This window comes from Schistocerca nitens, chromosome 2 (assembly GCF_023898315.1).
Source record: "Schistocerca nitens isolate TAMUIC-IGC-003100 chromosome 2, iqSchNite1.1, whole genome shotgun sequence".
Taxonomy (NCBI): domain Eukaryota; kingdom Metazoa; phylum Arthropoda; class Insecta; order Orthoptera; family Acrididae; genus Schistocerca; species Schistocerca nitens.
In genome coordinates, this window is record NC_064615.1 from 1,183,379,094 (window position 1) to 1,183,404,236 (window position 25,143).

Here is a 25,143-nt window from a genome sequence, read left to right on the forward strand (position 1 = left end):
CTGGTGTGTGTGGGATCTTTTTATGTTTTGATGTCATGGCTTGGCGGTGTCTTGAGGAGCAGACACCCTCTCCATGAATGTAAACAGCAATGAACAAAGGAGGCTCTAAAATGAAATGTCACTTACTTCTTGTCGAGCCTTTAAAGTGGGTGTTTTATTGAATTGAATTGTATCTGCTCCATGATATGAAGTAATCATGATCTGTGCACTCACTGAAACATGTACAAGACAGTCAATGAGGAAATGTCAGTTCATAATTAGATTAGGAGAAACAAAACTGGCATTCTATGAATTGGAGCATGGAATGTCAGATCCCTTAATCAGGTAGGTCGGTTAGAAAATTTAAAAAGAGAAATGGATACGTTAAAATTAGATATAGTGGGAAATAATGAAGTTTGAGGGCAGGAGCAACAAATCTTCTGGTAAGGGGAATACAGGGTTATAAATATTAAATCAAATAGGGGTAATGCAAGGCTAGGTTTATTAATGAATAAAAAAATAGGAGCACACAGAAGCTACTACAAACAGCGTAGTGAACACATTATTATAGCCAAGATATACACAAAGCCCACACCTGCCACACTAATACAAGTTTATACGCCAACTATCTCCGCAGATGATGAAGAGATTGAAGAAATGTATGATGAGATAAAAGAAATTATTCAGATAGTGAAGGGAGATGAAAATTTAATAGTGAAGGGGGACTGGAATTCAGTAGTAGAAAAAGGAAGAGAAGGAAAAGTAGTAGGCGAATACAGAATGGGGGTAAGGAATGAATGAGGAAGCCACCTGGTAGAATTTTGCACAGAGCATAGCTAACAATTCGTTTAAGAAACATGAAAGAAGGTTGTATGTGCGGAAGAGGACTGGAGGGGCTGCAAGGTTACAAATAGATTATATAATGGTAAGACAGAGACTTAGGAACCAGATTTTAAAAAGGTAAGACATTTGCATGGGCAGATATGGACTCTGACCGCAATCTGTTGGTTTTGAGCTATAGATTAAAACTGAAGAAACTGCAAAGAAGTGGAAATTTAAGTAGATGGGACCTGGATAAACTGACAGAACCAGAGGTTGTTGAGAGTTTCAGAGAGAGCATTAGGGGACGATGGGCAAGAATGGGGGAAAGAAATACAGTAGAAGAAGAATGGGTAGCTTTGAAAGATGAAATAGTGAAGGCAGCAGTGCACCAAGCAGGTAAAAATATGAGGGTTAGTAGAAATCCTTGGCTAACTGAAGAGATATTGAATTTAATTGATGAAAGGAGAAAATATAAAAATGCAGTAAATGAAGCAGGCAAAAAGGAATACAAACGTCTCAAAAATGAGATCAACAGGAAGTGCAAAATGGCTAAGCAGGGATGGCTAGAGGACAAATGTAAGGATGTAGAGGCTTATTTCACAAGGGGTAAGATAGATACTGCCTACAGGAAAATTAAAGAGACCTATGGAGAAAAGGGAATTACTTGTATGAATATCAAGAGTTCATATGGAAAACCAGTTCTAAGCAAAGAAGGGTAAGCAGAAAGGTGGAAGGAGTATACAGAAGGTCTATACAAGGGCGATGTACTATAGGGCAATATTATGGAAATGGAAGAGGACGTAGATGACGATGAAGTGGGAGACAGAATAATGCGTGAAGAATTTGACAGAGCACTTAAAAGACCTAAGTCAAAACAAGGCCCCAGGAGTAGACAACATTGCATTAGAACTACTGATAGACTTGACAAAACTCTACCGTCTACCATTAATAGGCCTGCCAAAACTCTACCATCTGATGAGGAAGATGTATGAGGCAGACAAAATACCTTCAGGCTTCAAGAAGAATATAATAATTACAATCCCAAAGAAAGCAGGTACTGACAGGTGTGGAAATTACTGAACTATCAGTTTAATAAATCACGGCTGCAAAATACTAACACGAATTCTTTTCAGATGAGTGGAAAAATTGGTAGAAGCTGATGTTGGGATGATCAGTTTGGATTCCATAGAATTGTTGGAACACTTGAGGAAATACTGACCCTACAACTTATCTTAGAAGATGGATTGGAAAGGCAAACCTATGTTTCTTGCATTTGTAGACTTAGAGAAAGCTTTTGATAATGTTGATTGGAATACTCTCTGAAATTGTGAAGGTGGCAGGGGTCAAATACAGGGAGCTAAAAAATGTTCAAATGTGTGTGATTTCCTAAGGGACAAAACTGCTGAGGTCATCTGTTCCTAGACTTACACACCACTTAAACCAACTTATACTAAGAACAAAACACACACACACACACACACACACACACACACACACACACACACACACACACACACACACACACTCTCCCATGCCCAAGGGATGACTCGAACCTCCGGCAGGATGAGCCGCAGAATCCGTGACATGACGCCTCAAATTCCATGGCCAATCTACGTGGCATACAGGGAGCGAAAGGCTATTTACAATTTATACTGAAACCAAATGACAGTTATAAGAGTCGAGGGGCATGAAATGGAAGCATTGGTTGGTAAAGGAGTGTGACAGGTTTGCCACCACTCTTCTTTACTGGATAGCCGGCTGCTGGAAACCCTCTTGATTTCTTCTCCATTGAATAATGCTACGTACAGGAATTTTTAAACTTGTTCTACTTATGAAATAAGTAGACATACAAACTTTGTTTCTTGTCAATTAACGATGTATTTGACTTTCGTACACAATAAAACTCTCACTTTCAACATAAATATATAACTTTCAGTAAGTCCCTCATACCGTCGAACATCAGAAACAAATTAAATTTCAGTTAAAAGAAAGTTGGCTTTGATAACATAACGTTTCTTAACATAAACCTGAAAATAATTTTATGCAAGAGTTTTCAAGAACTCTTTTTCAACTGTCTGTGTTTTAATAACAATAGTCAATGACCCAATAAGCACAGAGCTGCATATAAACTTCATGGACCATGGTTCTTCCTTACACACTCACTAAAACATCTGTCAATTGCCTGACAGGTACTTGTCAGTGCCATTCGTCTGCCACATCTACTTTCTTCCCACGACTGATTTTAAACCTGCACACACAAACATGTGATGCACAGTCGATAGGATTCTACCATCCCACACTCATATCCAGAATATCATGTGTGGTTCTAGAATTTACACAGAAATTCTTGAATCACTATATATCTCCACCCTCAGATCGAACATGCAATATTTTATACATAATCATTATGCAAATAACATCACTCATAATAACATTTCATATCCTAACAGTATACATTTGTTACATATGTTTATGTACATATCTTTCCTTTCAATAACAATTCTCTGTCATTTCTTGAAATCTTTTGCTTATTGTTTCTGTACTCTTTTCTTATTTTGCTTTGTTATTAACACATGAGCATTTACTCATGGTTTTAGTCAGCTTTACTAATATTGAGGAACTGTGAGGGTCTTCAGGTGTATATGACATATGAGTAATCTATTTTCTATTCTTATCTTTTGTACTACCTTTTTCCTAGTATGAACTATTTTCATTATTTGTAGCCTGGAGGAACTCTGAACGAAATGAAAGTGTTTTTTTGGCACTCATTTATTTCCACGAAACATAATAATGCAGAATAATCCCTATAAAATTTGTGACTTTTGTCACAATACTGTCCCCTTCTCCAAGGATCAGCACCTATTCCCTGATAGTAGGTTGACGTTATGAGAGCGCTTCCTCTTTCCATTCTGGTAGGTACACCCCTTACAAAACATCCCTATTTTTTTAGGCCACAGATCATCCTATCTCCACGTAGGTATGCCTGCTCTTTATACTTAGTTAATGGTGGGTACCCCCCCCCCCCCCCCCTATCCCGTCTGAGTAGACCTCACAGTTCATTACCGTAGTATACATTTCTATGTATGCCATAATTAAGTATCTTCTGGTAAAGATATAAATCTGTTTTAAACTTCACATTCATTCTTTAATATGTCATTTACTCCCTAGAGTCCTCCTCTACTCATCAACTTCTACATTTTCAATAAATACTACGTCTACATGTACTACTTACATTCCACTATCCTTCAATTCATCAGAGTATTTATTACACTAACATTTCTTAATGATAAACATGACTAATTCCTCTCCTACTTTCATTTTCTTTCTTTGCTCATGCCTCTTTCTTATTTATCCATTACTCATTACTACTTTATAGTTGTTCGTTATGTAGCATTTTCATTCCATAAACTTAATATGCTTTTGTCTCTCCTTGTGCATGAGTTTATTGTGCCTATTATAATTTCTATTTAGAACTGTCACTGTTCTTTGTTTATGTGCGCCTCTTTTGATGTACATTCGATGTAGAACCATCATAGCTTCCTATTTATGAGTGCATATTTCCATATGTACACACATTTCCCCTACAACACTTGGCGGTTCTCACATTGTGACAGACTTTGTCTTATGTAATTTAATGTTTGTGTAGAAGTGTATATTTGTGTATATGTGGATGTGTGTTCATGTAGTCAGATTTTTCGTCCTTCTCATCTAAAGATAAGTTTTAGGTTTCTAGTAAACATGGAAATAAGGAAGGAATTCAGTGATAGAAGTTGGTGAATATGAAAATGGAAAAAATTGACAGGTCCTCAAATGAGAAGTAAGAAAAAAAAAAAAAAAAATAGATGTGGATGCTAGGATCGAAGAAGAGAAAGCAGATAGCCCCAAAGATAAGAAACCCTCCCAACCATCCTTTCCTAGGATCTCTACCCCTCAGGTACTTGATTGAGATGCCATCCCCTACAGGACAGACTTGTCCCACTTTCACCTTTTGAGGTCCCCAAAGGAAATCCTAACAACCCTATGGAAATGGCAAATGATGAAAAATCGGGCACACTTGTTTGTGAAGGTTGTTTGAAAGGTGTGATGTGTGTTTTGTGTTAGTCATGATTTATGTGTTCTTGTAAATCATGCTTTTAGCTACAATACCCACCCATTTCAAAATTTATACAAACCCTCTTATCTGTATCACATCTCATAAAAAGTATGAAATACTCTATACAAAATAGAAAATCTATACACTACGGTATAACACTTGTTCAGCTAGTCACATCATATTTTCCACAAATTAAGTTTATTTCGCCTAGATATGACTATTTATCTGTGATTCTCTTATGTTGTTCTCTATTTTATAGTTGTATCTGGTTTTGTAAGCAATAAGATCACAGGATAGTCCTAGATTCTAAAGGACTTCGGTGCGCCGGCCGCGGTGGTCTCGCGGTTCTAGGCGCGCAGTCCGGAACCCTGCAACTGCTACGGTCGCAGGTTCGAACCCTGCCTCGGGCATGGATGTGTGTGATGTCCTTAGGTTAGTTAGGTTTAAGTAGTTCTAAGTTCTAGGGGACTTATGACCACAGCAGTTGAGTCCCATAGTGCTCGGAGCCATTTGAACCATTTGAATTCGGTGCAGGGAAACTATTTTGGAAGAAACACTGAAGAAAACTCAGGATCCGACGGCCATTACTCCGCCCGTTAACTCAGAATGGTAACGTCCCTGTGCTATGTATTTTGTATTGATTTAAAAAATGCATTTGAGATGAGTGATACCTCACTCCCCGAATCTATAAATATGTTAACCTCGGAAGTTTCCACTGTCCCTTCTATTATAGGGTGTGGCTTATTAGTAGCTAAGCTTGGTTTTTCAAGCAGCAACCATTCCTTTGTGGGTATTTTGTGTGTAAAGTTGACATACTTATATGGAATAAGGCCTCCTAATGTATCTCCTTGACCTGGGCCCTGGCCCTGGATCCAGATCGAACAATGTTTTCCTCATTACTGCTAATTATGGGTTGGTTACCAAAATGAGATCCTACATTCCCATTCTGCTACTGGATCTAAATTTGAAAGTGGATTTTTTTTTTTTTTTATAATTTTCGTTACAACTTTTCTTACTGTCCTGGTGTACTTTTCCTAAGTTTGCCTCATGCTTTTTAAAATTATTTCCACTATTTCCTTTATAGTTTGCACTTTCACTTTGGTGTAAAGTTTCATTGTGGTCCTTATTTATTGCGTCAGGTGCATCAAGAAAAGACAACTCTTCTGTCGTTTTCCAACCACTACATAAGATGTCTTTTCTCGCATAGATTGGCAATCGTCTAGTTAAAATATGTACTAATCCTCCTCCTTTTATTGGCTTGTCTAAATAATTTGCTGCTGTTAAATGCCAATTGGAATATTTCCTTATAGTACCCCAAGTATTATTATAATATTTTGGGTCCCATAGATCTGATATCAACTTTTCTTGAGCACTGGTAGACCAGTACTTCTCTTTAAATTTATTTTGACAGCCTCCCAAGAGGAAAAATTCTCAATATTTACTTTCCCCATTCTGAGGCTTCCCCTAGTAGGTACCCCAAACCAAATTCAATCTTCTTGGAATCTTCCCAATTTTTTGGTAAAGCTTGGTTAAATCTTTTTAAGAAATGGGTCAGATGTACATCTCCATCCGAGTTAAATTTAGGGCATTGTCTAGATAACCCTGAATTAGCTCCCCACTACAAATCAGTCACCGCTTCACTAGTTAATACAACATTAGGTGAAGTTACCCTTTTTTCTACTTTATCTTAGATAAGCTTAAATTCTCTCCACAGGTCGTCCATAGCCTTCCTGGTATCACTAGGTTCGGAAGAAGGAATATACGATATGTTTCTGGATGTTATTCTCTCGGTAACCATTCTATCTATAATTTCTCCAAATTGATCCTCCAAACTAATTACATTTATAATATCAGAGTTAGCTATTTTCTCTTTGAAATTTCTTTCTTCATTATCTACTCGTGTATTGACACCTGTAATTTGTGATTGAATGACTGGCATTAATTCACTCTGCTTATCTACACTCTCATTCAAATTATTCAACCCCTGCCTTACATCATTATACCTAATATTGTACACATTTTCAAAAGATCCTAACTTTTCAGTAAGTTTGGATTCTACATTATTACATTTGCTGTCAATGGTAATTTCTAACGTTTTCGATAAATTTTGAAAAGTGTTACTCTGTTTCTGACTAAGATCAGTAAATATACACTCCTGGAAATTGAAATAAGAACACCGTGAATTCATTGTCCCAGGAAGGGGAAACTTTATTGACACATTCCTGGGGTCAGATACATCACATGATCACACTGACAGAACCACAGGCACATAGACACAGGCAACAGAGCATGCACAATGTCGGCACTAGTACAGTGTATATCCACCTTTCGCAGCAATGCAGGCTGCTATTCTCCCATGGAGACGATCGTAGAGATGCTGGATGTAGTCCTGTGGAACGGCTTGCCATGCCATTTCCACCTGGCGCCTCAGTTGGACCAGCGTTCGTGCTGGACGTGCAGACCGCGTGAGACGACGCTTCATCCAGTCCCAAACATGCTTAATGGGGGACAGATCCGGAGATCTTGCTGGCCAGGGTAGTTGACTTACACCTTCTAGAGCACGTTGGGTGGCACGGGATACATGCGGACGTGCATTGTCCTGTTGGAACAGCAAGTTCCCTTGCCGGTCTAGGAATGGTAGAACGATGGGTTCGATGACGGTTTGGATGTACCGTGCACTATTCAGTGTCCCCTCGACGATCACCAGTGGTGTACGGCCAGTGTAGGAGATCGCTCCCCACACCATGATGCCGGGTGTTGGCCCTGTGTGCCTCGGTCGTATGCAGTCCTGATTGTGGTGCTCACCTGCACGGCGCCAAACACGCATACGACCATCATTGGCACCAAGGCAGAAGCGACTCTCATCGCTGAAGACGACACGTCTCCATTCGTCCCTCCATTCACGCCTGTCGCGACACCACTGGAGGCGGGCTGCACGATGTTGGGGCGTGAGCGGAAGACGGCCTAACGGTGTGCGGGACCGTAGCCCAGCTTCATGGAGACGGTTGCGAATGGTCCTCGCCGATACCCCAGGAGCAACAGTGTCCCTAATTTGCTGGGAAGTGGCGGTGCGGTCCCCTACGGCACTGCGTAGGATCCTACGGTCTTGGCGTGCATCCGTGCGTCGCTGCGGTCCAGTCCCAGGTCGACGGGCACGTGCACCTTCCGCCGACTACTGGCGACAACATCGATGTACTGTGGAGACCTCACGCCCCACGTGTTGAGCAATTCGGCGGTACGTCCACCCGGCCTCCCGCATGCCCACTATACGCCCTCGCTCAAAGTCCGTCAACTGCACATACGGTTCACGTCCGCGCTGTCGCGGCAGTGTTAAAGACTGCGATGGAGCTCCGTATGCCACGGCAAACTGGCTGACACTGATGGCGGCGGTGCACAAATGCTGCGCAGCTAGCGCCATTCGACAGCCAACACCGCAGTTCCTAGTGTGTCCGCTGTGCCGTGAGTGTGATCATTGCTTGTACAGCCCTTTCGAAGTGTCCGGAGCAAGTATGGTGGGTCTGACACACCGGTGTCAATGTGTTCTTTTTTCCATTTCCAGGAGTGTATGATTTATGTGAGTGGTCAAAGAATTTGTCAACTTGTTCTTTAAATCTACTTTTAAATTCTCTACTTTATTACTTATAGCGTCGAACTCAGTCTTCAAAGTACCCTTGCCTTCACATAGATTACCAAATTCGTTGCTTTGACAGTCGACTTTGGCATTTAACAAACCTAAATTTGTCATTTGAATATTTATATTTTCACTCTGAGCATTTACAGCTTCACTCTGGGTATTTAATTGAGAATTTACAAACTCTAATTCTTTAAATTAGAGTCACAATCTGAGCATTTAATTGCGAATTTAATGAGTTTAACTTAAGACCGAGCTTTGATTAAATTTATCAACTCAGCCCAGTCAGGCATTTCTTTGCTAATTTTCACGGCCATAGCTGGGTCTCGAGTTTCCCCAACCTGTTGTCTATTTTCCGTACTATTATATGCCTTAGCTCTTGTAAGCATTTAAAACTAACTATAAATATGGTAATTACACAGTAAAAGTGCACTTAACAGTATCTTCTACAACTTCATACTAAAGTATTCAAGTTTTGTTTCACGCTCACCTGTTATAGAATTTGCGTTGCATAGGTGAGCTGATGTGGAGGCAGGTCAGCACCAGTGAATAGGAGGTGGTGCCAGCGGCTTCGGATGTATGTTGGTTTCCGCATCTGTGTCCCCACGATGTGTGCAAGAGCTGTACATTCCCCGCACTGGATCTTCTCGGTTGAAGCATTCTATGTGTGCTTCTTCATAGACAAATATGTCGAAATCTTATTTGCTGTTTCTATTGTTGTGAATTTTTCATTTCTTCACCGTTTTTCCATTCGAATTTTGCTCCATTGGGTAATTGAACATATTCCAGTTTCCCAGAGTAATTCCCTTGTCTTACTATGTCTGGTTGCTGGGGCAACATGTAACACCTTCTTTTCTCATTTTTGACTTAAAGTTCTTGTTTTCTTGGTCCTTTCACACAAGTCGCCACGTTCTAACGTTTCTGACTTAAAGTATGAATGAGTGTGAATCTGGGTTATTTCGATTTATTTCTCCAAACCACCTTCCACTTCTTTACAAGGTGACTTACTTGGAATTTGCAGCCACTCCTCTTTACTGGATAGCTGGCTGCTGGATACCCTCTTGACTTCTTCTCCATTGAATAACGCTACGTACATGAATTTTTAAACTCTTTCTACTTATGAAATAAGTAGACATACAATCTTTGCTTTTCATCAGTTAACAATGTATTTGACTTTCATACACAATAAAACTCTCACTTTCAACGTAAATATGTAACTTCTGGTAAGTCCCTCATACAGCTGAACATCAGAAACAAATTAAATTTCAGTTAAAAAGAGTTAGCTTTGATACCATAACTTTTCTTAACATAAACCCAAAAATAAGTCTTGCCTATAGCAAGGTTAAGTGTAGAGTTTTCAAGATTTCTTTCTCAACTGTCTTTGTTTTGATAACAGTAGTCAATGACCCAATAATCACAGAGCTGTATATAATCTCCATGGTTCTTCCTTACACACTCACTGAAACATCTATGGGTTGCTCGATACTTACTTGTCGGTGCCATTCGTCCGCCGTGTCTACTTTTTTCCCACGACTGATTTTAAACCTATACACACAAACATGTGATGCACAGTAGATATGATTCTACCTTCCCACACTCATATCCAGAATATTGTGTGTTCAAGATGGTAGAAGGCTGAGTGGTTCTAGAGTTTACACAGAAATTATCGAATCACTACACATGCAGGTTACCAAAGTGGCAATAGTTGAAATAACTGAAAGTATTATTATTATTATTATTATTATTATTATCATTATCATCCTATGCTGCCTGGCTCAAAAGAGCAATGCAGTGGGTAGGTGTGCCATATGTTGCACTGTCATACCTTATCCTTGGATAGAGCAGACAGTTCATTTTGTAGGAAGTCTCTGTGCATCATCATTCAAGTACCTTAAATGGAAGCTCAGCAGGGGACCACTTGCAACATGCTCTGCGATGATCGTAATGTGAGCGTCAGTTATCTTCCTTGCACAGCCTGTGAGGATTCATAGAGCCCCAGTAGCTCTCAACATAATGATTTGGCACATATGTGCTCTGAATGTTGACTCAAGTCTGAATATAGCCTATTTTAAAAATTCCACATACTGGATTAATTCAGACCTTTTCTTTTTTAAAAAAAAAAAAAAAAAAAACTGTCTTCTCAGCCTTACACCCCACTGGAAGCTTTTGGTGCATGTACTGCTGCTACTACAATGCTGTTGAGGGTTCAGACTGTGGGGTGACTGCTCGTGCTGGAATGTGGATTTGGGGGTACTATAAGCACCTCTACATCTTTGTTTAAATTTCACAAAGATATGTTTTGCTGGCCACAAAACATCAGTCTCTCAAGATGGTTGATTTACAAAACAAAATATGTCTCACAAGCCGCCTCTTTCTTTCCATAGCCGGCCACGGTGGTCTCGCGGTTCTAGGCGCGCAGTCCGGAACCGTGCGATTGCTACGGTCGCAGGTTCGAATCCTGCCTCGGGCATGGATGTGTGTGATGTCCTTAGGTTAGTTAGATTTAAGTAGTTCTAAGTTCTAGGGGACTAATGACCACAGCGGTTGAGTCCCATAGTGCTCAGAGCCATTTTTTTCTTTCCATAAACTTTTCATCATACAGTCGAGCTGCCTCCCTAGAAACTGTGTCACATATAAATAGACAAATATATTAGCTATTACAAAATGAAGGAATGGGTTTTGTTCAGAAAACCCACATCAGTCAAACAATTACACAGCAGGCTGTTACAGGAAAGTCTTGGCAACACGTACCAACAATTAAAAGCTTATGTGTTACTTCAGAAAGTTGATACATATTATGGGCTACAGTTTCATATTGTAGAAGAAATTGGAGTGCATTCATATCCAGTTTAGTGTTCTCTGATTCTTGCCATTGGTTCACCACACATTCCTTGCCCCACCTTAAGTGTTGACCCACCCCACACTGTCTGTCTGTGACTGCCATGCACCAACATTGCTCAGGTAGTGGAGAACTGGTTTTTATTTTACTTTAGAAAATATTTTTTTTGTAAAACATAAAGAACAGTGTGTTCTGTTGGCACCGAAAATTGCATCAAGCATGTGACAATATTTTATTATTATTTTTTTTTGTGACAATATTTGTTTCAATAGGCTACATCTACAAATTGCAAAAACTGAAATTGCAAATATTTGTCTGAAAAGCTGAGAAGATGTACCTGAAGACTAGTATGAAGGATATATGTTGTTCTTTTTTCTTGTAAAAGTATACACAATCACATAGACACCCAAGTTTGTGTGTGTATGTGTGTGTGTGTGTGTGTGTGTGTGTGTGTGTGTGTACACTTTCACTAGAAAAACAGCAAGAGCATGAAAGTTATTGTTGGCAATGTTTTCTCTGTTATGTGTTCCTATGCTTCACACATCAGTTGGCATAGGTGAGTGGTTGTCTTCCACTTATTTTATGTATTGTTCCTTACACAAATTCTCATTATTGTTATTCTCTGGAGTATTGTTATTCTAGTACATGTAATTCTGAATTTGAAGTTGATAAGTATTGTCCTTATTTTTGATGAACATCTTTTATTATAAGAGCATCCTCCATTATCAAACTCACCATGATGCTCATTTTATAATGAATTTGTACAATTTGCACATGGTGCATTTGGGAAGTTTGGTGAATGATCTCAGAAAATAAATGAAACATGAGTTACAAACGAAATATCTTTGCTGACCTTCAGAGTAATCACCATTAGCTTCTGACATTGGTTGTAAAGCTGTTGGGGACTCAGCAAATGTTTCTCGTGGAAATGCTTGAACTACTTCTGTAATACATTGTTGAATATCTGCAATATCTACGTGCTCAACTTTTGTGCTCAGCACAAAGTGTCTATTCTTCAGCAAACTCTGTATTCTCAAGATTTCGCACCAGCAGACTTCCTTGTGTTTCCCTCACTTAAATTAGCCATGAAAGGCTTATTCTTCTCAGACGTTGTGCTTCAAGTTATTCCACAAGTATTATTTGCTGACAGTGTCCACACTTTGTATCTAAAGGTAATGACTTTGAAGACTAGTAAAGGTATTTTGTTTGTAACTCTTGCTTCCATTATTTTCTGAGACCATTCAGCGAACTTTTCAGATGCACCCTCTGTATTTTTCACCCTTCAAGTAACTTGATAAAGTAATTACATGTATTTCCTTCTTCCACAACTGCACCACATAAGAGCCTTTGTCTGTTCTAGGAAGCAGCCGTGCAGCTTTTGATTCATTTTATCGGAGTTTATTATATGGATCAGATCAGGATCATCCTAAACCTAAATCATTCAAACTCACTCGACAGCAACTGTTTCCTGAGCGAGAAATGGTTTTTGAGTGGGTGTATGACAAAAAAAATAATGGAAGCTGGGTGCTCTGGATTGAAACAGTGGAGAAAGTTCAGCTTAGTCCAACAGCAAAGGTCAGCACAGTGTATTGTGGAACATATGCATTTAATTGATTTAGAAATTATGAATCATAAGAGCTTGAGAAGAAAATCCAAAAGCTAAACATAATAATTTAGTGTGCTCCTCATTTACTGTTAGTATGACATGTCTCCTACTTCAAGATACTGTATTTTAGATTCTGTTAATCTCCTACTCGGAGAATTAAACGGAATATTCGTGCACTCAGATCTTTATTCATATCTTTCAACAGCTGTTATTTCATGGTATGACAGTTAACCTCTACTATCCCTTTTAGTATAAGTAAAATTTCTTTCACATGAGTTTATGCTCCTTTTAATGAAATTTTGCAGCCGGGTGATATGATCATTGAAACAAGTGAAATGGCATGCCAGCTATTTTTCTTAAAGCTTTATTTGGCGAAAAAGCTACCAATGATGGTTGTTGGTCCAACAGGAACTGGAAAATCGGCAGTTATTTTAAATCATTTGGTAGCACTGCCAAAGGATAAGTTTTTGGCAAATGTTGTCAATTTCTCTGCAAGAACTACAGCAGGTCAGACACAGGATATTGTAATGTCAAAACTTGACAGGTATGTTTCTCACATTTGTTTATTTACTTATTTATTTTTTTAATCATTAATGGAGTTCTCTCTGAACTTAGTATTATTTATGTGTCAGTTTGATGCTTCAGGAATTAATTTGACTTAATACATCTTGTATCTGTGGAAATTCAGGAAATAGGTGACCATTCCTCATCCACATTAGCATGACTTCTTTATGTATTTAATGATATACCATCTTGTATCAGTGATGCTGGATCTGTGAGAAGGGAAACCATAAACGTAGAAGGAATACGTCGAAGGGCTATATGAGGGAAATGAATTTTAAGGCAAAATTACAGAAAAGAAAGAGGAAATATATGAAAATAAGGTGGCCAGTAGCATACTGTAAGAAGAATTTGGAAGAGCACTAGAAGACTTAAGTTGAACCGAGGTCCCTGGGTTTGATGACATTCTCTCAAAATTATTGAGACAGGAATTAGTTTAGAAAGTTTCAGAGCTTCAGGGAAAGAACCTGCCTGGAAAGAACCATCACAGAGGTGAGTTAATGGTTCAGCAGTTGTGTGTATGCAATTTTTGATGATGACAGGTGCTGGGATACCATCAATTCCAGCTGAATATGAATTTTTTAGCTCTTTGAGGGCTTTTGCAACATCATTTTCAGTGACTTTGGTAATGAAAATTGACTGTGCACGTGTGTGATATTTTTGGTTTGCTGGTTGGTAGTTTGTGTTAGGATTATTTTTGAGCAATTTTTCAGCTATGCTTATAAAGAATTTGTTGAAAGAGTTTACCACAACATTGGGATTAGATATAGATTCATTGTTGAGTTTGATTTCTATGTTCGTGCGTGTTGCTTTGATTTCCCCTCTATTCTTTTTTATAATATTCCACATTGCTATCACTTTATTGTTGGATTTGTCAGTGTACTCATCATTTTGCATCCTTTTTGCCTGTCTTATCACTCTTCTTAGGATACATGTGTAGTTTTTATAGTATTCTGTTAGTTGGGGGGAGTCGATACTTTGTTTACATAACATGTGGAGTATTCTTTTATGTTTGAAAGAGATTTTTATAGCTGGAGTAATCCAAGTCTTGTTTCTCTTATTATTATTTATTCTTACTGGTTTTTGTGGAAAAGTGTCTTCAAAGTGGTGGATCATTGTGCCAAGAAATATGTTGAATTTCATGTTGACATCATTGGCTGCGTACATCTCTGTCCACTTTTCTTTACTAAGGAGAGCATTTAGCTTGTTAATGTTATCTGGAGTGAAAAATCTTTGTAAGGTTTTAGGTGGGACTAGGTTTGAGGTTTCTTTGCTAACATCGACCTTTAGAATGACAGCCTGGTTGTCGCTGAATCCTGCATTGTATATGTCTAGTGTTGGGTTAAGTTTATTTCTATTTTGCAAAAATTTGATCTAGAGCTGTCTTGGGTGTGGGTGTTATTCTAATGGCCTCGTTTACAAGGCCATGCAGATTATAAGTTTTTGCAATGTTAATCAATGTCTCCCTGTTTCTGTTGTGGGTGAGAATTTATATGTTAAAGTCACCACATATAATTACATTCTATTTCCACCGACTTATTGTCGATAGAAACATGTCCATTTGTAACAGAAAATCATTAATACTATTGTAGGGGGGATGGTAAATTGTATCTACAATTAGATTTAGATCTGTAAGCTTTATGGCTGCACATTCAAAGATATTGTCTGTTCCTATTTCCTTTAGGGTAGGAAGTGGGCTATATTCAATGTGCTGTTTTATGAAGATGGCGACCCCACCATGTCCATCATTTGATCTGGAGTAGTGTTCACACAATTTGAAATTTGGTAGTGAGATTAACGCAGTTACATCAGTGCAGAGCCAGTGCTCTATTAGGCATACTACTGAGATATCACTGAGTTCACTGGTCAGCAAAATGCTCAAGTCATCAGTTTTGTTGCTTCAGGATTGGACATTGTGATAATAGATTTTCAGGTCTGAGAGGGGTTTACTCAGGGGGTGAAAGTCATATTTACTGTGTCACTGACCTTTAGTTTAAATTGTGCTGTATTCCAGATATGTTGACTTCCGAGCAGTTATACTGGTTCTGTTGGTCGTCCTTGGCAGCTGACTCATCTTCCAGGTGGTCCTGAAAACTATCCACATGCACATCACACTGCTGAGGCATGACATTCTCATTTTGGAGGGCTGTCTCGATAATGTTCACCATCACATTATTGATCCTTTCAGGTTCCTGACCTTTTTGGGGGATCAGGGGTTTGTGTTTCGTCTCTGTGACTTTGTAACCCATTTGTCTAGTGTAGTTTGCACTGTAAGGTCACTATTACTCTTTTTATTTCCCATCTTGTTTGTCTTGATCCAATTGCTTATAAGCATCTGTTTATGGTTTCTGACTTTTGGTTTCTTATTGTCTCCCATAGTTGTCAGAAAGGCCAGTATATTACAGATAATCTCCTTGCCACATTTGTTTAGGTGGAAACCATGTGCTTTTCAGTGGTTTCTGGCTAGTCTCTCTATTTCAAAGTTCACAGCAATTCTTTTTTTCTATGCATGTTTTGCTAAATTCAGTGCTTGTATCACGTATAGGTGTGTAGTATTAACCCTTTGCACTCCGTAAGGCAGACACAGGGCGGCTCCGCGCGCTCTTATTTAAATCGCCGCCACCTGGGCGGCAGTGCACCGCAGAGATTTGCGCGGATCTCTTTGTGGAAACAATGTGGCCACTGGCCAACAATTGGGGTGTACATTAAAACAAAATGTGTGCTTACATCCATATATTTATGTAAGCTTTTACTGTACAAAACTTTCCATTGTGTGGTATTTTTTGAAACACTCCTCAGAGTGGAGAGCTGGGTTTCATGAGCATGTTTCGCAGTAATACACAGTTTCACACCTGCCACCTTTCTTTTTTGTGTCTGAGCACACTGCACAACCCTTATGCTTGTTCCCAGGAAGCTTGTTGATAATGTGCAACTTTCCATTCAAGCGTTCCTCGTCGTCAGAAGTTGAACGACGTCCTCGTTTCTGTCCTCGAGTTCTTTCTTCGGCAACTAATCATCTTATAACACTTTTACGGAATGCTTTGTGAGACGGTATTGTCAAGTTGTTTTTCTCACAGTGGTTCTTGTATAGTAAATAGCTGTTTACAAGTCCTACCTCCAACAGCCAGAAGTATAGTTTTTGCCACCACTTGAGACTTTTCATTAGAAAACTGTAACTGGAAATAAAATGGTCAGATCGATCAACTCCACCCATCTTTTAAGTATAATCAATAATCACATTTGGTTTCTTTATTTCTTCCCTTTCTTTTCTGTTTCTCCTTTCTATAAGTGACACACAGCTTTTGTAGAAAGCATGAGAACTGTTCGTTTATCTTGCCATGCCAGAACCATTATTTTGCTGTTGCGGAGGCATTTTATTTCGTGCTTCCTTAGATGCAGAGCTCCTTTCTTGATTGCAGCTGGAAGGTTTTTGCGATTGGCCTGAATCGTTCCTGTGAGATGCTTGTTCTGTTTCAACAGCTCATGAGCTAATGCAACATTTGTATAAAAAGGGTCAGTGTACAAATGATACCCTGATTGCCCTGTAGCATTTCTGATATTAGCTAACAGCTGAAGAACTATTCTCTCGGAAAAATTCAAGTGTGGACAAATCAATGACTCAGCTGTTACAGCGCCAAAATAGGGTATCAAACTGCAGGTATAACCATTTGATGAATCTGAAATTACATAAACTCTGAGTCCCCATTTTGTTGGTTTTTGAGGATTGTACATTTTGAATAATACACGACCCTCGAATGATACTGTAGATTCATCAGCAGCTAAATACTGATACGGTCGATAAATTTCGAGAAACGTGCCAGACAAGTAATTCAGTACATTTGTCACTTTACTCAGACGTGACTGAACCTGACTGTTGACAAGTGTAGCACTCGTCGGATTAGAAACATGAAGTGCCCAGAAAATTTGTATAAATTGTCGGTGACTAAAACAGTCTGGAAAGAAGTTGGATGATTGTAACCATTCTCTTGAAAAAAAGTCCTGCAAGTTCTTACACTTTTGTAATGCCATATTCAGTAGCACACCATGTAAGCATTTCATTTCTTCCATGGTAACATTTCTCCAGTCCCACAATGCAGAATGTTGTGGAAGTGGTGTCACTTTACGTATTTTTGATGTAGCATACCTATTCGTTTCATCTGCTATTTGTTGAAATAGGTTATCTGTAAAAATTATTTGAAAGAATCCGATGGGCGATGATGGAACACAACTACTTTCTGTTATAAAACCACACTTTGATTCGTCAAAAGGAAAATCTGTGAAGTCAGTGTCAGTGCCACTCCACATTCGCCACGAATCCTCTGCTGAATCACTAGAAACATGCACATAGTCACTGTTTTCTTGGTCATTGTCACTCGAATTGTTTTGAAATGAATCACTATCATAATCAAAATCGTTTTCACTCTTGTTTTCACTTACAGACTGCTCTAAAAGATCTAAAATCTCTTCCTCAGAAAGGACTGTACATGAAGAACTAGCCATTTCGAGCGCGTGGACTTGAACGTAATAATTACAATCTTTGACTTAAAACAGCTGCTACTGTTCGACACCGAGTTACACTAGTTCTAGATGGCAGCACACTGCAGCAATAATGCCTAGTAGACTCAAAATACGTCTGAGAGCTTCGAAAAGGCGTGTCGAATGAGGCTCGACATCGGAGCGGAAAACAAATTTCGCGATGTCGAGTGGCACTCGACATTGGAGTGGAAAGGGTTAATTTTACTATTTAAATTATGAGAATCATATCTCTTGGGTATAGGACGGATAATGATATTTATTTTGTGAATTAGAGCGAGTATTGGTTTCAATGGTTCTACCACATGTTTCATCATTAGATCAAGAGGTTTGTCTGTGTCATTAGAACCCCCCATTGCAATCAAAGTATCACATGTACTGAAGCTTTTTCTGCGTTTTTACCACTTCTTTTAGTGGAGTGCCAGGTTTTACTATGCTTTTATCTGGTATGAGGGCCCTAGTTTGTGTTGCAGTATTTGAGCACTGTCTCTTCCATGACTGTCACTTAATATTAGTACTTTCATTTTTTCCGCGATTTTCTTGCTATGTAAAGTTCTGGAATTTATTTTGTTTTTGTCCTGCACATATATTGGTGCTTGAGCAATTATGTTCACTGGCGGATTGTTCATACACTGTGTAGCGGATTGTTCATTTCGGTTTAATTTTTGCGTAAGATCTTGTGCAACGTTAGACTGTAAATTGACCTTGCTAGCGTCTTGCAACATGTGGTTATCAGAAGTTACAATTATATAATCACTTTCTGGATCCATTTCATGTAGGCCTACCATCATGTTAGCTTTGTATACATGCAGATTGTACAGGGCTATGATCACACGTGGCGCTAGACAACACATGATTTCTGTTAGGGTTCAGCATTGCATTCTGAGCATGATTTACGGCTTGACTATTTCTTGCTGTCCCATCAAACGCCAGTTTTTGTTACTGATATTTACGTTCAGGGTGCAGATAATGAGTTCATTGTTCATGGTTTTATTGGTTACTGCCAGTTCAAGTTCAAGTTCATTACACTAATAGTTCTTGATACTTCACAAGTAAGCATTCACGCTTGAGGCTGAGGACCATTATTTCTTGTTTCAACAACGTAATTATGTGAGATTTTAATCCAGTCGATACGTAAGACAAAACTTTAGAAATCACATCATCTTACATACTAAATTGCAGACAAAGAAAACACAGTTATCTAGTCTCATGCATCTACAAATAGATTGAAGCTCAGTCAACAGATAAGGTAAAAACTCTAGAACTACATGATCTTACATATTAAATTCATGACAATGGAAAAAGAACAAACAAATAAAGATTAGATACTTATGGTCATGTCTATATGGTTTCATTTCAGTGATATTGTGTAATCCAAGCAATTTGTTAGATTTTGGGTACACAAATTTAGGATGTGGGTTTACAAGAATTTGGAATGGTCCAATATAAATTTCGAAAAATTTCTTTATATCAGATTTCAACACTTTAGGTTTCTGTTTGGCTTTCGCCAACATAAGATCTCCTACATCAGACTTAGAAAATTTACCTTTACCATTATGTGTCTGCTTTCTCCTATCCCCCTGTTCTTTCATCATCTCCCTAACACACTCCTTTCTCTCTTGTGGTGACAGAATTTTACATGGTAGAAACTCAACATTTTCAGAAATAGAGTTAGCTGGTCTGCGATTAAATATGATTTCAAATGGTGAAAAACCTGTTGAAGAATGTTGTGAGCTGTTCATAACATCCTCAAAATCACTGATATAAACTATCCAATCGATACGATTCTTACTACAATATGTTCTAAACAGTCTTCCAATCTCTCCCATATATCTTTCTGCAGGGTTACTTGAAGGATGGCACACCAAGGTTAGAATATGCCTTATTTTTGTGTGATCAACAAAATCTTTCCAAGTTGGTGATGTAAACTGAGAACCATTATCAAATAAAATTGCTTTAGGAATACCCACCTGATGAAAATATGTGTTTTCAAACTTTGAGATGATGTGCTTACTGACAGCTTCTTAACAGGAAACAACTTTATGAACTTTGAAAACACATCAGCCACCACAAAAACATAACAAAATCCATTCTTAGACTTAGGCAAAGGTCCGTAAACATCCACAGATGTGAGATCCAGTTTACTATTAGGCAATATGTTTTGCATTTGGCCTCTACTTGTTTGGTTACTTACCTTCACTCTTTGACATCTGTCACAGCTGGCAATCTTTCTTTCTTTCTTTCTTTCTTTCTTTTTTTTTTTTTTTTTTTTTTTTTTTGACTCTCCTTCCTATGTGATAAAAATGGAAGTTTTCCTGAATCTTTTGTGTATATTTGGTTGATCCACAATGACCAAAATTCTCATGCATATGAGTAATTAAAGTATCAGTACACTGTTCTGGCCAGCATAGCTTCCTGTGCTCTGAGTCAGTCTTATGTCTCCTGAATAAAATACCTGGTGTGGATAGGTCATATAAACCATGAACAACATGATCTTTTACTGAGATCAGACATTCGAGCCACCATGTTATTCTAGCAGCCTGCATTTACGTCTCTTGCTGTGTACACGTGTACTACTACTGTGAAAATACCGGGTGATCAAAAAGTCAGTATAAATTTGAAAACTTAATAAACACGGAATAATTTAGACAGAGAGGTAAAAATTAATACCTTAGTCCGTGTGATTATTGGCTTTGGGGTTACCTGAAGTTGCAAGTGTATCGTGATCGACTGACACCTCTAGGGATGCTGAAAGACAACATCTGACGCCAATGCCTCACCATAATTCCGGACATGCTTTACAGTGCTGTTCACAACATTATTCCTCGACTACAGCTATTTTTGAGGAATGATGGTGGACATATTGAGCATTTCCTGTAAAGAACATCATCTTTGCTTTGTCTTACTTCGTTATGCCAATCATTGCTATTCTGATCAGATGAAGCGCCATCTGTCGGATATTTTTTGAACTTTTGTATTTTTTTGGTTCTAATAAAATCCCATGTCATTCCAAGCATGTGTGTCAGTTTGTACCTCTCTATCTACATTATTCCGTGATTTATTCAGTTTTCAAATTTATACTGACTTTTTGATCATCCGGTATATATTTATGTGCAGATATTTGTGGGACACATCGTTCAGTATACCTCTACACGCATCCCGGTCCCGTACTGGTGACCCTGAAGTTTGCAAGTCTTCCATGACTACCGCACCAGGTGTTGTAGCATCAACAGGTTATGTGCATGCCGCCATAGCCATCTCGCCCTACACTTCATTCGAAGATTTGGAAGCTCAACAGTGATCGCCGGACCTCTTCATTCCTTCGCCAGCAGCCGGTTCTACATTAATTCACAGAGATTCACGATCTCCAGTCACATTATCCTAAACCTTTTTCGCTCTACAATGGTCGAGTGCAAAACCGCTAACACAAACAATGGACATGGGTTTCGTGTCACCGGACTGTGCTCACCGACGTGTAAAGTTTGAAGTGAACAATATTCAGAACTATATACCTACTGATCGATCGTATAGTGCTCAAAGCATTCTACATTCACACACATACTTTGACTCTCAATGGGCCGCAACGACAGTTACTGTGGTGCCGTGTGCAGCACCGCCATTACTGCAAAATGCACCTGGCCACTATCAACCGAGACCTGGCCCAGTTTTGCCTCATTTGCAAACTAATCAAGGACATTTTAGTGCGTACAATTCTCCATACTCACCCCCCAGACCGGTCACTCAAGTTTTCGACCACGTCGGTTCGAGTGCATCATTCAATGTTTTGCCTTCCAATAGCGTCTTACCACACCGAATTGACTTTCCACTGGTCATTTATAGTCCAACCTCATGGAGCATGTGTTCAACATGTGCAGAGAAGTCAAACTTTTGTCATACGAGTTACCAACCAATCCCTCCCCTGCCCCCCCCCCCCCCCCCCCTTGACCCCTTCTCTCACACTCACAGGGGACCCAGTTCCGGCTGCTCAGCTGCTTGCCTCTCCCACAGCACCACCTGTGCCTGCCATGCCAGCCTTCCGCGTTATTTCTGAGGTGGGTCAATTCAAATCAGTGCCGGTAGCCTACGGCCCAGTTTATGGACCCCCAGTGCCTACCGTGCAACCGCCTGTTCCCACGGTACCGACCGTGTCAGCCACATGGTGTTTTCACGTCACATCAAGGACAATGCAACCCATGGTTGCAATGGACGTTTTCACCAGAAACACACCTGTGCCTACCACACCGGCCTGCTGTATAGCCCCTCCCATCACAGACCAGACGGTTTTCCAAGAGACACTGAAGCCGCCTTTGTCCGCACCTCCAAATTGTCTGGCGATGACAACCCAGTGTCATGGTTTCCACTTCTCGAGCACCTTTTGATGTTACATCACGCATCCGACGACAACTCTAAAGTCCTGTCTCGTCACGCACCTCCATGATCATTCAGACTTAACTTGCGATCAACTCATCTCACCACCTCCTCCATCGAAATATGAGTTCTACATCTACATCTACATTCATACTCCGCAAGCCACCCAATGGTGTGTGGCGGAGGGCACTTTACGTGCCACTGTCATTACCTCCCTTTCCTGTTCCAGTCGCGTATGGTTTGCGGGAAGAACGACTGTCTGAAAGCCTCTGTGCGCGCTCTAATCTCTCTAATTTTACATTCATGATCTCCTCGGGAGGTATAAGTAGGGGGAAGCAATATACTCGATACCTCATCCAGAAACGCACCCTCTTGAAACCTGGCGAGCAAGCTACACCGCGATGCAGAGCGCCTCTCTTGCAGAGTCTGCCACTTGAGTTTATTAAACATCTCCGTAACGCTATCACGGTTACCAAATAACCCTGTGACGAAACGCGCCGCTCTTCTTTGGATCTTCTCTATCTCCTCCGTCAACCCGATCTGGTACGGATCCCACACTGATGAGCAATACTCAAGTATAGGTCGAACGAGTGTTTTGTAAGCCACCTCCTTTGTTGCTGGACTACATTTTCTAAGCACTCTCCCAATGAATCTCAACCTGGTACCCGCCTTACCAACAATTAATTTTATATGATCATTCCACTTCAAATCGTTCCGCACGCATACTCCCAGATATTTTACAGAAGTAACTGCTACCAGTGTTTGTTCCGCTATCATATAATCATACAATAAAGGATCCTTCTTTCTATGTATTCGCAATACATTACATTTGTCTATGTTAAGGGACAGTTGCCACTCCCTGCACCAAGTGCCTATCCGCTGCAGATCTTCCTGCATTTCGCTACAATTTTCTAATGCTGCAACTTCTCTGTATACTACAGCATCAGTTGGCGAAGAAGACCATTATTGAACAACTCACCACAAGAATTAATCATCAAGATCTTGTATGAGGAACACCTTGGGGACCGAACCCCATCACAACTCTGGCACCGCCTTCAGCTACTTGTGTGTGAGCATACCATGCCAGATGTCACTCGTGTCACGGTGTGGTCAGATCCACCTGCTACCGCACTCCTTCGAGTCAATTGGCTCTCATCTCCACATCGCAGACCAACTATATTCATTGCTACGACAACGCCAGCCAGCTCACCCCTCACCGCTAGTTGGCACAACTGCTCCTGCTTACCGGCTGTCTGTTGGCAGAGGCAGAGATTACTCTGCCTCCACCCCTTCTACATCGCCTGGCAGCATCCGCTCGCTCTCTCCACCATCCGAGCACTCCAGGATTGCCCACACACCATACATGCTGGTATCCATGCTAGAACAAATCGACAAGGACAAGCCTCTTCCGCTTCCGCAGTCACCACCACCACCACCACCACGTCCAGCTCATCCATACTGCTGGTATCACCAGGTTTCTAGTGAGGATGCTAAAAATTGCTGATTACCTTGCCAGCACCCAAACACCATCCGCGGGACCCAAAAGACGCCGAGTCCTGAGGGGAACCTCACGGGTGTCCTCATACATTGCACTCCATACACTCATCTGCCCTGCTGAGCAGTCATTTGTATGTGACTGACGTTTCGTCACGGCTCACTTTCCTAGTCGACACTGGTGCTGATGTGTTTGTCATACTCACATCTTTTCACTGACGAGGTTACTTCTATGAGCTTCGATGCACCAACACTACAAACCTCAGGCTCTGTCAAAGTTCGGTGCACCTATCTCATTCTCTCTGTTTTCCATAGACTTTCTACATTGCTGACATTGATGAACCAATTCTCAGTATGGATTTTTTGTCCCATTATAAACTCTCTCCCAACGTAGTTCAGGGCTTCGTGCTCCATCATCCCACTAACACTCAGATACTGTGCTCCCATACTTATGTTCCCCACTCTGCTTCCCTCATGACATGTGGGTTAGTATGCGAGTGCTCCACCCACCCGGGCAACATTGTGACCTGTGTAACTAATATATTGTCAGAATACGACTCGGCGGCATAACTCTGCCGGGACAACAATGAGCTGAAACAACTCATCCCACACACCTACAACGAGCTCGTCGCAGCTCTTAACTCGCAGCTAAAAGTGCAGTCCACAGTTTTACGCCTAATCGAGCTTCTCTGGCTGACACTACCTCGGACAGTCATCAAGTTAGTCCAAACACATAAATCGCGTGTGACGACTCCGCACCCCTGACGCACTCGCCCATTCAGTGCCTTGTGTTTCAAACAGTACTTCTACTGGCAGTCACGTGTGCGACATGACCACGCACACTGCGCAAGCAGCCGTCCCATGTGTCGATAAATATTCCAACTCTCTCGCACGCCAGCAACGTGACAGAGCGGCCACCAATGTTCCACGCGGAACGCCAACGCTGCTCTCCCCCGCGCCTATTATCGAGTGCAAGGTTGACAGCAGACACTCGCCGCGCATTCCGACCCACTCTGTGCTGTGCGTGCAGCCACCCTCTCCACAGAAGCACACGCTGCAATCACATACTAGGCATGTGACTTTCGGGCTGCCTTTCCCACTCCTCCTAACCGCTATGCCTCATCTAAATACTTCGTGTCAGGACAATGATCATCTCGTGTGCAGTTCTTTGTTTCTTCTGTCACTGACGGAATAACGCACAAGGTAGTTACCACTTC

The 25,143-nt window shown here is 40.4% G+C and overlaps 1 protein-coding gene across 1 annotated transcript in view; it reads left to right on the forward strand.

Moving 5' to 3' along the window:
* Positions 1–25,143, forward strand: part of LOC126235648 (dynein axonemal heavy chain 3) — a 1,245,905-nt gene that overhangs the window by 578,338 nt on the left and 642,424 nt on the right. The window contains exons 31-32 of the mRNA XM_049944362.1: positions 12,725–12,939; positions 13,276–13,514. Coding sequence (XP_049800319.1) covers positions 12,725–12,939; positions 13,276–13,514 — 454 coding nt within the window. The remainder of the gene's footprint in view (positions 1–12,724; positions 12,940–13,275; positions 13,515–25,143) is intronic.